The sequence below is a fragment of the Mixophyes fleayi genome, chromosome 4 (genome assembly GCF_038048845.1).
Source record: "Mixophyes fleayi isolate aMixFle1 chromosome 4, aMixFle1.hap1, whole genome shotgun sequence".
Taxonomy (NCBI): Eukaryota; Metazoa; Chordata; class Amphibia; order Anura; family Limnodynastidae; genus Mixophyes; species Mixophyes fleayi.
This window is the reverse complement of record NC_134405.1, coordinates 80,725,134-80,737,764: the sequence shown is the minus strand read 5'-3', so window position 1 is coordinate 80,737,764 and position 12,631 is coordinate 80,725,134. Positions and strand designations below refer to the sequence as shown.

General features: G+C 42.5%; 1 protein-coding gene across 2 annotated transcripts in view; it reads left to right on the top strand.

Moving 5' to 3' along the window:
- Positions 1 to 3,692: 3,692 nt before the first annotated feature.
- Positions 3,693 to 12,631, top strand: part of DIS3L (DIS3 like exosome 3'-5' exoribonuclease) — a 31,056-nt gene continuing 22,117 nt past the window's right edge. Inside the window, exons 1-2 of one of the 2 annotated variants that reach the window (XM_075207593.1) lie at positions 3,693 to 3,815; positions 9,214 to 9,367. In XM_075207593.1, coding sequence (XP_075063694.1) covers positions 9,324 to 9,367 — 44 coding nt within the window. In that variant the 5' untranslated portion in view covers positions 3,693 to 3,815; positions 9,214 to 9,323. Of the gene's footprint in view, positions 3,816 to 6,286; positions 6,508 to 9,213; positions 9,368 to 12,631 lie in introns of those variants that run through there. The other variant, XM_075207592.1, reaches the window with a different exon arrangement.

Below are 12,631 nucleotides of genomic sequence, written 5' to 3'. Positions count from 1 at the left end.
CCTTTTGTAAGGAGACACATATAAACCAAAGAAGTGACTGCTGATGCCAGGGAAGCTTTCTTTCAGCTTAACTCTGCCTTTCTTTCAGCTATAGTTTGTCATCCTGAAACGGATTTACTCCTCCAGATGGAAGTTAATGCCTCTAATGATGCTGCACAAGTTATCCTTCCCCAATTTCTCATTCCCTCTGGCAAGATTCACCCTTGTGAATATTTTTCTACATTTTCTGCTGCAGTAAGCAATTATGATATTGCTAAGCATGAGATTGTTATTAAAGATGAGCATTAAAAATAGTAGCACCTTTTGCAAGGAACTAAATTTACTGATCATAAAAATCTTGAAGGTATTGAAAGTCTTGCGTTGGAATGGGTCTTGTTCTTTTCCAGAACACACATTACAATCTGATCATTTTTATTGAATTGTTAAATGATCAATACATGGGTGGGTGACAATAGATCCAATGTGATCCTTTGTGTATGGCCAAATGCAGCAATACCCTTATTGTCTTTTGTAGACATGTTTCATCTGAAATAGACTGTGATGTATGCTGTTACATTGCATAATTAAATTATTTTACATAAATGCAATTATTTGTACCAGAAACCAAAAAAATGTGTGTGTGGTCAGCTTTAGACAAAAGATATTGAGGACATTACCAAAGTTTGTCTTGTCTATGCCCGCAACAAAACTGTTAAAATCTGTAAGCCTCTATTTCCTATCTATCTCTCCTTCTATCTCAATGTCCTATGGCCTCTTTGTCTGAAACAATATCTGCCGTCTGGTTTATAGTGGACAGCTTAAGCAATAATTCTAATTTTATTCCATTGCTTAAGATTCCTTCCGTTTTTGTAATGGTCCAACATTCCGTACAGCCCTGCTTTAATTTTCATTGTATACAAAAGGAAATTGTTTCAGAATGAGGTACCAAGTTGACTCTCAATGTCAATCTCTCAATGTCAATACTGGAAAGCCTGTTTGTGATGGAACAGGTTCACTATGCCACCCACTCTATCAAGATTTTCGGGCTCCGTCATTTTTTTTAACATCAGGTTGTCAATGACTTAAACTACTTGCACTTTTTTGTCAAGCCAGCCACTCACTAGCTACAAGTGTCAACTGCACACCTATGTGGTGTCTCCAGTTGTAGGAGAGTAACAGTAGCCATAATAAGTCTCATTCATAGACACCTGGAAACACAAACACTCCTTCAGCATTACAATTTACTGATTGCTCTGGCTGAATATTCCCTGAGTGCTTACTATGTATCAGGACTGCTGGGTAAATTATATTGCACTGCTCTTAGGAATGCTGGGCTCAACTCAGGACAGATGGGGTGGATTAAAATGTTGGCATTAAACTGTTGGTTACAGGAATTGCAGTCATGCAGGGACAAGCAGGTACTGCATTTATTAGCTCAGTGTCAGGATTTGAACCTGGAGCTTCTCCCTCAGGAGACTGACTGAGTTATTCTGGCTGCTGGACAGCTCCCTGCCTTTACTCTGTGTTCTAGTTCACTTTAACTGCATGTTAAAGTGAACAGCATGTTCTAGCTCCACCCCCTGACTTCCTATATAAACTTTGCCTGTTCCTGTCTTCTTTGCCAAATTATTGTGCTCCAGCCAGCAATCTAGTTCCTGCTGCTGCATCCTGCCTCCAGTTATCCATTATTCATGTACCAACCTCGGATTGTCCTCAACTACACCTCTGTCTTTTTTTTGCTTATCAATGTACTGAACCCGGCTGCCTTTAACCATTCTTATACTAACTAACCTTTAGTGGCCTGCTCTCCTTCTTGCCCATGGACTCCAATTCAGTCTCTAGACCGTTACACTCAGTTAGCTCTTATAAGAGCTGTTTCTTTAAGTAAATACATATATACCACAAGACTATAATGTTTAGCATGGGCTACTAGCCCTTCTTTTAAGACTAAAATGCTCTTGTATTGCAACCACTGAGCTTTCTGCACTTGCCACTCACTACTGTTCTGGGTTTGTGGTGGCACCAGTACATTGTGAACAACCCAGTAAATGATGGAACCCTCTTACTAAACTGCTACCCCACATCCTATTCTTACCACTGTGTCCTTCACATATAAAGTATATCCAGTTATAGCTATGTCCTAATCATGATTTTCACTGCACCATAGCTCTTTAATGGCCACAATATCCAGATCCCTTATTATTATCGCAGTTAGTTAAAGGATTTTATTTCCCAAGCTACGATCATTTGTACACATAACTCTAAGACTATTTTAAGTGCTTCTAATTTCTTCCATACAGGAGTGTAGTTTGCAATCAATGAAAGGTTGAAAAACATACCGAACGATTTTCTGTATTTCACTAAATTCAAGTTGACTTAAAAACTAGTTGTTATCTTTGTCCTGCCCTTCAATATTATGTGAAAACCTGCTGAAGTTTTTGACAGCCAACAATCCAATATATGGATCAAAGATAACTCTGCTCCTTTGGCTGTGAAAGCCACTTCCACAAGCCATGCCAATTTCACATAAAGGTGTCTTACAACCTGGTCATTAGACTCTATCCCCGAAATAAGCTCTAGAGTTGGATCTAGGTCCCAAGTAAACAAATAAGAATACTCTAAAGAGCTAGTTGAAGAAGTTGCCTTAATAAGGCATTAGTACAATCTATGCTTTGTAATTTGGGGGGAAAAAAAGCAAAAGTTGAACTGTAGGTTTTGCATACATGGAACCCCAGATTGAATTTTTGGTCCAGAAAATGTAAAATCAATTGAAGAGGATCAGAAGTTTATATTTAAGTAATTTATCAACAATAAGACCTTGTGAATTGTTGCTGCTGTAAGAAAGGTGTGTAACCCCAAAGATTGCCCTCCCTTTGCCTAATAAGCTAAATCTCATTTTCTTTATTCCTCAATGTCTGACTTTTTTGTTTTTACTATACTTGCTATATGTTTTGTGGACCAGAGAACAAGATTGGATCGCTTTTCTTTGTATTTCTCCTATTCTGTTTGATTCAAAGGTCTATTGCTTCTTATACTGTACACACTTGTTTCCATTTGCTATGTCTATCAGGAGCACGCTGGGCTGGAGGGCAGGAAAATTGAAAGGCATCCAAATTGCCCGTGTCCAAATTTTGGCCATGATTTGAGGAGTATTTGCTAAGAATGGGGAGACAATAAGGTCTATCCTTCTGTGTCCTAAAGTAGACTGGATCTGATTGAACTTCTGATCCTGTAGAGGTAATAGACTAAGGGGTAAATCAATTAAACTGCACATTTGAAAAAGTGGAGATGTTGCCTATAGCAATCAAATAAATTCTAACTTCCATTTATTTACTGCATTCTACAAAATGATAATTAGAATCTGATTGGTTGCTACAGGCAACAGCTCCACTTTTTCAAACCCGCAATTTAGTAAATATACCCCTAAGTGGCAACTTCTGTCTTAAGAAAGCATCTGCAAATTCATTCTATTCTCTTGGACAGTATTCTTCCATGAGCCTGACATTGTTGTTGAGAAACCAGGATCATAACTAAAAAACTTCCTATAACAAATCTCTTTTTCTTGTGCCTCTCATTCTGTTTATCACAGGTATCGTCTTTCTATTGTCTATTTTCAAACAACACAGCTACCTTGTATACTGCTCTTAGTTCTAAAAAGTGTATGTATGATGTCAAGTCACTCTTAACACTAGTTCCTTTGTCTGCATTTGAAACAGTGATACCTTCCCAACCAGGCTAAGAAGCATCTGTTGTGATTGCTACATCTGATGTTTCTTGGTGGAGATAAAGTAGAGCATACATGAGAGACACTTGGAACTGGCAATGTTTCCCTTGAGGTAAATAGTTGTTCAGTAGGAACTATATATTCATGCAATGTAAAGAGGCTCCTTCAAAATCAAATAAAAGTGTACTTTATTTCCTCTATGATAACTGCCAATGTCCACAGAGAAAATTCCCTTCACTGAGCATTTTTTGAAAGTGAAATGTCAAAGTTTTGTCTTGGGTCAAGGAAATGTTTTTGGTGTCTGTCTTAAAAACCAAGAATTGTATAATTTCTCCAATTTAACTGGAAACCTAAATCTAGTTTTGATAACTGAATCCTTTGCTTGAAAAAAAAATGGACAAAAAATGTTGTCCTTATTACTAACATATTATCCAGGTAAATTAAACATGCCTTTGGAATGGTAATGTCCCTGTACAGCTCTCAAAATCCATTGGAACATGTAAGTGGCATTGGTAGAACACCATCCATTGCCTTTTGTAAAACTGATGATTATAACAAAGCAAAGCCACTGATGTCAAAAGTAAATGGGTATTGGCTGAAATACATCCTTTAAATCTATTCATATGACCCGAGATGATGGAAGTAATTTAGTCTGGAAATTTGGTAGACCCTACATTCTGGAATATTTTAGTTTCATATATTTACCACCATTACATTTAAAAAGGTATGTAGTCACCCATCTTTATTTTGAACAGTAAAAATATAGCTTATCCAAGTTTTTTATTTGCTAAATTGTTAGGACAATATTGATTTTACCAGGAATAGGAAACGAGTTAGTGGACGAGGCAATACCCTCTTTGTTACACACAGAACCCAATGATCTCTGATTATTTATGGTTTATTTACCACTGTGCTAGTCTGCTCAGAATACAAAAATCCAGATTCCCCCTTATCTGCTCTCTGAGTTTGTGTGAACTCCTGTGCAGGACTAATCAGATACTGCAACCCGTTTGGGGTAAGTGTGGGATAATCCAAAAACTTAAGGAAATCACAAATTTTTATATATGGGTCTGTTAGTTTGTTTCCACTACACCTGGGCCTGGGGCTGCCTGCTTACGCTACACCTGGGCCTGGGGCTGCCTGCTCACGCTACACCTGGGCCTGGGGCTGCCTGCTCACGCTACACCTGGGCCTGGGGCTGCCTGCTCACGCTACACCTGGGCCTGGGGCTGCCTGCTGACGCTACACCTGGGACTGGGGCTGTCTGCTGATGCTACACCTGGGACTGGGGCTGCCTGCTGACGCTACACCTGGGCCTGGGGCTGCCTGCTGACGCTACACCTGGGCCTGGGGCTGCCTGCTGACGCTACACCTGGGACTGGGGCTGTCTGCTGATGCTACACCTGGGACTGGGGCTGCCTGCTGACGCTACACCTGGGACTGGGGCTGCCTGCTCACGCTACACCTGGGCCTGGGTGCTCATGCTACACCTGGGCCTGGAACTGCCAGCTCACACTACACCTGCGCCTGGAGCTGCCTGCTCACGCTACACCTGGATCTGGAGCTGACTGCTCACGCTACACCTGGACCTGGGGCTGCCTGCTCACGCTACACCTGGACCTGGGGCTGCCTGCAAACACTACACCTGGACCTGCCTGCTCACGGTACACCTGGACTAATCAGATACTGCAACCCGTTTGGGGTAAGTGTGGGATAATCCAAAAACTTAAGGAAATCACAAATTTTTATATATGGGTCTGTTAGTTTGTTTCCACTACACCTGGGCCTGGGGCTGCCTGCTCACGCTACACCTGGGCCTGGGGCTGCCTGCTCACGCTACACCTGGGCCTGGGGCTGCCTGCTCACGCTACACCTGGACCTGGGGCTGCTTGCAAACACTACACCTGGACCTGCCTGCTCACGGTACACCTGGGCCTGGAGCTGCCAGCTCACGCTACACCTGGACCTGGGGCTGCCTGCTCACGCTACACTTGGGGCTGCCTGCTCACGCTACACCTGGGCCTGAAGCTGCCTGCTCACGCTACACCTGGACCTGCCAGCTCACGCTACACCTGGACCTGGGGCTGCCTGTTCACGCTACGCCTGGGGCTGCCTGCTCACGCTACACCTGGGCTTGAAGCTGCCTGCTCACGCTACACCTGGGCCTGGAGCTGCCAGCTCATGCTACACCTGGACCTGGACCTGCCAGCTCACGCTACACCTGGGCCTGGGGCTGTTTGCTCACGCTACACCTGGGCCTGGGGCTGTTTGCTCACGCTACACCTGGGCCTGGGGCTGCCTGTTAATGCTTATAAAATAAAGTATTTATTCCCATAATTTACCAAAAGAAAGCTCTAACTATACCAGTAAAACATATATAAATCTCATTTGGGCAGACTAAGAAATAAAAACAGTTATTCCCAATTAAACAGATACAGCCCCTCATAAGGGTTTATATGTTCAGGTCTTGAAGGGGTGAAACCGTCTCATTCTCATATAGCAATAGAGAAAAGAAAAAGGAGGCGTCTCCCTCCAAGGTTTCAAAACATCTAGTAAATGGGCGTGTCACTCTTGGGGCGTGTCCTCCCGCTCTGCCCTGTTACTGGCAGAGCTCTCATTCTTCCCGGCAAAGTGATTCAGGAAAGGCCCCGGCTCTGCCCCCACCTAGGCCGCAGTTATGCTGAAGACAGAGCGGATTCTGCACCTGAGGACGCAGCGCGGGAGGACACTTCGGGCCGTGCGGGAACATTACCTGCGGGAGGACGTTAGCTGTGGCAGCCCGCTGTGCAGCACTTGTGTCAGAGGTGAGGGCTGGACGTTAATATCTGCACTACAGCGGCATACAGAGCTGTAGCAGTGAGGACACAGAGCAGCAGCAGCGGGATATACGTGTAATAGTGGTTCAGTGGAGTGAGCTAAACAAAGCTACATCCCCACACCTGAACAATGTATAATTGTGTTTACCTGTATATATGCTTTGCACATTATTAATAGGGTACAATCAAATATAAAGGTATTTATGGTTTTCTCTCTGCAGTGACTGGTTGATTAGCACTAGGCAATGGCATGAACTTCACCTCCCTCTAGATCAGGGGATCTTAACCTCTTTTTGGAATGGATCCCTTTGCCAGTCTGGTGAAGCCAGTGGAACATACTCAGGGGCATCTTCCACCCATGCAAACCCATAGTGGGCTATCTTGAGCCACTGGGCTAACTGCTTTTTTTCCCCCTTCAAAGTGTTCCCAATAAGCTGCTGAGCTGTGTCTTGTACCCTGGGCTAACAAGTGCCAGCCAGCTCCTGACCATATTCACAAACTTTGACCATCTCAGCCACCTAGAGGGGCACATGACGATGCAATAGCATCATCATGACCACTCCTTCCTGTTGCGCAGGGCTACAATTTGCACCACTGCGCAGGGCTACAATTTGCACCACTGCGCAGGGCTACAATTTGCACCACTGCGCAGGGCTACAATTTGCACCACTGCGCAGGGCTACAATTTGCACCACTGCGCAGGGCTACAATTTGCACCACTGCGCAGGGCTACAATTTGCACCACTGCGCAGGGCTACAATTTGCACCACTGCGCAGCAGGGATGGAGCCATGATGAAGCAAATTACTGTGATTTGCGTCGTCATGCCCTCTCCGTTTCACTGGGGAAGGGTGCAGGATCAGGGACATTGTTTTGTTCTCTCCTGAGTCTGGGAAAACAACTCAAACTTCAGGAGTCTCCCAGACATTCTGGAATATACTTGCCTACTCTCCCGGAATGTTCGGGAGACTCCCGAAATCCGGGTCAGACTCCCGGGAGAGCAGGCAATTCTCCCGATTTGCAAATTAAACGGAGGGGGTGGGACTTTGTGGTGCTGTGTACGCATCCGTGGCGCGCCCCCTATTTTTATTGCCCAAAAAAGTGATGCCGGGATTCTTCGAGCCCCGCCCCACACACCCACCTGCCTCCCGGGAAACAAGTTGCCAATGTTGGCAACTATGTTCTGGAAGCATAGGCAAGTATGCTATGGAGCACTTCTTGTAGCCTTCACGACTATCTATTACAAATATGATCTAAAAATATCAGTGATTTCTGAAGTGACAGGTACTGCTAATTTTACTATGGTTTGTTACATACATCCATAATTGAAGGAAATGCTAAATTTCAGTTACGTAGTAAGTTAGTGAAAATAAAGATGTAATTTTTTCTTTATCCCATCCAAGTTTGCTGACTTCCCCAAGGTTTCTGACCCCTGAGTTGGCAAATGAACATACTTTGAGTTTGTCAGAAGGAAACCTGATCCTTAATACTACCATTATTGTTTATTTGTAAATCAAGAGTTGATCTGTAGAGACTATTATTCCTTTGCAGTAACTTTATTAATTGCACCCAATGAGGAAAACCGGATGAAATGTTATATGTTCATGTAATTTTAGTAATGTTATTCATGGGAAGCTTTGATTGTCTATCAACAGTTTGTTTAATTGAAGTATCCAGGGAACTTGCCCTTTCTCTAGGTCTTTTGCTCCCAGTAACTAATGCATTTATTAGCCTTGCTTAGACGAGCAGTTTAGCCAATTATCCCAGCATTCTGAGAAAAAACTAATGACATTAAGAAGCTGCCATTTGAATCTGTATTGCCAGGCAGGGTGAAAATAAAATCGTCCTTTACAGGCCTTCCCTCAGTGCAACTACAGGGCTTTCTCTTAGCTGACTCTACTTATCCTAGATGGTAGTTGGTAAGGAACCAGTAGTGTTCCCTGTTCTACTAGTCATGGGCATGATCAGGGCTGCCATCAGGTGGGTACAGGGGGTACTGTTGTACTGGGCCCGGGCTCACCAGGTGGCCCGGTACAACAGCGCAACACAAACTTACCTGGGGGCCCGCTGTCTTGCAGTCTGCTGGTCTCCGCTACTCTGGGTTGATGTCTTCAGCCTGGCTGCACCGTGACAGCCAGGCTGAAGACATCAGCCCAGAGTAGCGGAGACCAGCGGACTGCAAGACAGCGGGACCCCAGTAAGTTTGCGCTGTTGCTCATGGGGGGGCGCTCATCGGGATGGGGGCGCTCACCGGGGGGGCCATACTGGGCCCCATTATTTATGATGGCGGCCCTGGGCATGATAGGCAGCTCTTGGTAAACTTAATGATGTTCTATAAACCTTTAATTTTTGTCCATCTGTATAAAAACACCTATTGGATATTATTTAGAATTATCTTTTACCTACTCTACAAATGTAGAACTGTAGAGGTGGTATAGACAATAGATGACCAGAAGCTATATTGAATTGGAAGCAGAGTAAGCAGTTCATACTGCTATTATTAGACCTCCGGTTACTAGAGCAGGCGTATGCACATCACTCTGTCTATCAATATCCTGTGAATCACCCTCATCATATCGATCTGTATTTCTTTTTTTTTTTTTTTCTTCCTCCAATTAAGACCAATGAACTTTCTCCTCTGGGTCATCTGTTATTGCTTAACTTCTGTCTCACATTTTTCTGTGACCCTTTTCAGATGGTAAGCTCTTGTCTGAAGAGCTCACGCACTATGTTGTACCTGACTGCCAAGTGCTCCAAGATTACCAGGAGGTGCTGGAGTTGACAGAGTTACGAGGCATCATCTTTATGCAAACTGCATGCCACGCTTTACAATATCAACGAGGGCGCAGGTACGTAGTAAATGATTTATTATTATTATTACCAATTTATGTATCTAGCACCAATGATTCCGCAGCGCTGTACAGAGAACTCGCTCACATCAGTCCCTGCCCTATTGGGGCTTACAGTCTAAATTCCCTAACACACACAGACAGAGAGAGACTAGGGTCAATTTGTTAGCAGCCAATTAACCTACTAGTATGTTTTTGGCGTGTAGGAGGAAACCAGAGTACCCGGAGGAAACCCATACAAACTCCTGGCATATAAGGCCATGGTCAGGAATTGAACTCATGAACCCAGTACTGTAAGGCAGAAGTGCTAACCACTTCTAATTAAGTCTACATTCTTGAGTTTTTTGTGGCACCGCAGAACCAGTAACATGCTTTTAGAATATGGCATCAGATTCACTTATTTTACTGAGGTGTTTAACATGTCATCACCGGAGAATAGTGTATGGCAGCTTAGCACACCCATTTTGGCAGATCTGTGTTCACATTTAACACCCAACCAGGTAACAGACCTTTTAAGAAATAGACAATGTATTTACATTCCCTCCTAATCTGAATGGGTATTGGAAACAAACAGATTTGCCAAAATGGGCAAAACTTTGGGCTTTTATTAATTCAACCCTACTGTGCATTTGCCTTAAATAAACAAATTAATGCATTCATAAAGTATTTAGTCTGATATCCGAAAATAAAGCACAATATACACAAAACTCCATAACTTTAAAGGTTGCAACTTGAATTTTTCTGGCATCATTAAGCTAAATGCATCCAAGGATTAGTTTCCCAGCCTAATTTCTATTTAATAAGCCTAATGCAGTTTATATCTGATGTGGAAGGAAAGTCGGACTGACTGAAACTAAACATTGATCAATAAGTAAATGAACACTTGTTGAACATTAATGAAGTTCACAATTGGTGGAACATTATTCACATTCTTGTACCGATTTAGCCAGGTTTTTCTGACTTACTGCTCACCCTGCCCATATACATGGCTTGTTCAGAAGCTACTTGTATTTCCTCTGTAGATATTTCCCCAGCGAATGCCTGGAGATGGAAACGAAAGTCACTGGCAATTAGAGTGTTAGATGTGTGAATAGTGAGCAGGGGACCAATGTGACCTGTTTCAGTTGGCACAATGTGCTCTTGTCCGTCAGGTTGCTGGAGATCTGGGGTATAGTGTTTGTGATATAAATGCAGATGAAGTAGGTCTGCTCAGCTGGTTATCCTTCCAATCAATTAGAATGGAAGAAATCAATACTTAAATCAAATGCGAGCCTAAAATAAAATGGATCTGTCAATTGTAACATCTCTCTAGGAAATCAGCCACCTTGGAAAATGAAAGGAGATTATTAATGGAGGCAGTTGGCAATGATTGTAGTGGAGATTATGAGCGGCTGGGAAATATTAAACTTACAGAAATGAGAGTGGTTATTTAAATGCGTGAAATGGATACTAGTCTTCCATGGGACATAGTCATTGTGTTAGTGTGTTCTCAGTAAAACCTTAGTAAGGAAGAGCATTTCTTTTATAAATCAATTCCTTTTTCATGCTAATTAACGTAAGGGGCTTGAGATCGAATGAGCTGAGAACTGTTGTCTAGAGATTCAAAAGTAATGCATTCAAAGAGCTAATTGAATTAAAATGTTGATATTCCAGTTGTATCATTAAACATATGTAAAAGTAGCTTCTTTTTATAAGATGCCTTTGACTATGACCAGAACACCTTTTATTTTAATCAATCTTTATCTTCTGCTCATTGTAAAAGAACCTATAGCCTCTTGCATCATGAGAATGTAGATAGCCAAACACATTATTTCGGGAGATAAGTTTCCTGATGTTGTGGGAGGCAGTGACCTGTCCACTTGTGTGATTGTTATTGAGGACTGGGGCAGTGTCCTGATGAGAATGAAAGCATTCTGAGCGATAGTAAAAGGAATATGTTCTTCCAACAGAAACGAGTCACAATGTGAGTCTTTAATGCTGGAAAATATGGATTCATACACTTATGAAGGAAAGGTCATAAAGCCTACTTGTTTCAGATGGTATTTCAACATTGACATTTATTATTTCCCTCAAATTGTCAGTTTGATGTATGACGTGTAAGTGGAGAGGATTTAGTCAGTGACTAAGGGCCTGCTGCTGAGTTATGCACAGAGCCAAAAAAAGAGCAAATTTGCACCTTGCCAAAACCATGTTGCACTGGAGGGGGAGGTAAATTTAAAATGTGGTGACAGATTTATAGTTGGGGTAGGGCATGTCCTAGATCAGCTTAAATTTCAGTGTAAAAATAAAGCTATCAAGTATTTGTGTGCTACATGAACAGGCAGCCGTGCATAAAAAAATACATTAATTTCCACCCCTTGCATTGTAACATGGTTTGTCCCGGGGCACATTTACTCATTTTTTTTATTTTTTTTGCTTTGCTCCTAACTCAGCATCAGGCCCTAAGACTCCAAATAGACTCTGGCACTTAGCATCACCTAAATGTTGTTAGAAGGTACTCCACACAGGAATTACAAGAACCTAAATAAGTCCATGTCCTTTTCTGATTTCCTTTTTAGAGTACATTAAGTTATTCTGTAAGTATCATAACTTCCAAGTATCCTGATTTTGGTTGGACAGTCCTGATTTGGGGTCTCTGTCCCACGGTTCTGAAAGCTGGGAGATAACTGCAGCTCTGGCGAATGGGTGTTGTGCGGTAATGAATGTGTGTTTTGAGGGAAGAGGATTAAGGGGTAACTTAGCGCTTTAGACGGCTAGGTACACCCCTGGTGTGTGACCACGCCCCTCATCATGATGTGGCCATATCCCCATTTGAACAGATACAGTATCCTCTTTAGAATATATAATATAATATGTAAAATAAATATGCTTCTAATATACTGTTTGATTTGAAGAGATTCTCAAAACGTGAGTTGTCAGGGGTGCTTAAAAACTTTAGCTGTGAAACACTGTCCATGGTCCACTGAGAATAAGAGTGAAATTATACCCCTATACGTGGCGATCCGAAGCATAAGCCTTGCTTCTTGAAAGTATCCTTTAGTCTGACTGCATATTCGTTTATTAATTAGGAATTTAGTAAATGTGTTATTGTTGTGGGATGAAGCAGGATAGGTGCGACTTTTGGAGACCAGTAATTCCTAGCTGTGCGGTTACACATGATTGTGGATTCAGACTTGCATGGTAATACTCAGAACTGCATTTATTGTGTTGTAGAACATTGCTCTTACAAATTTGCCTTTTTCTCCAAAAAAATAAAGATGTTTT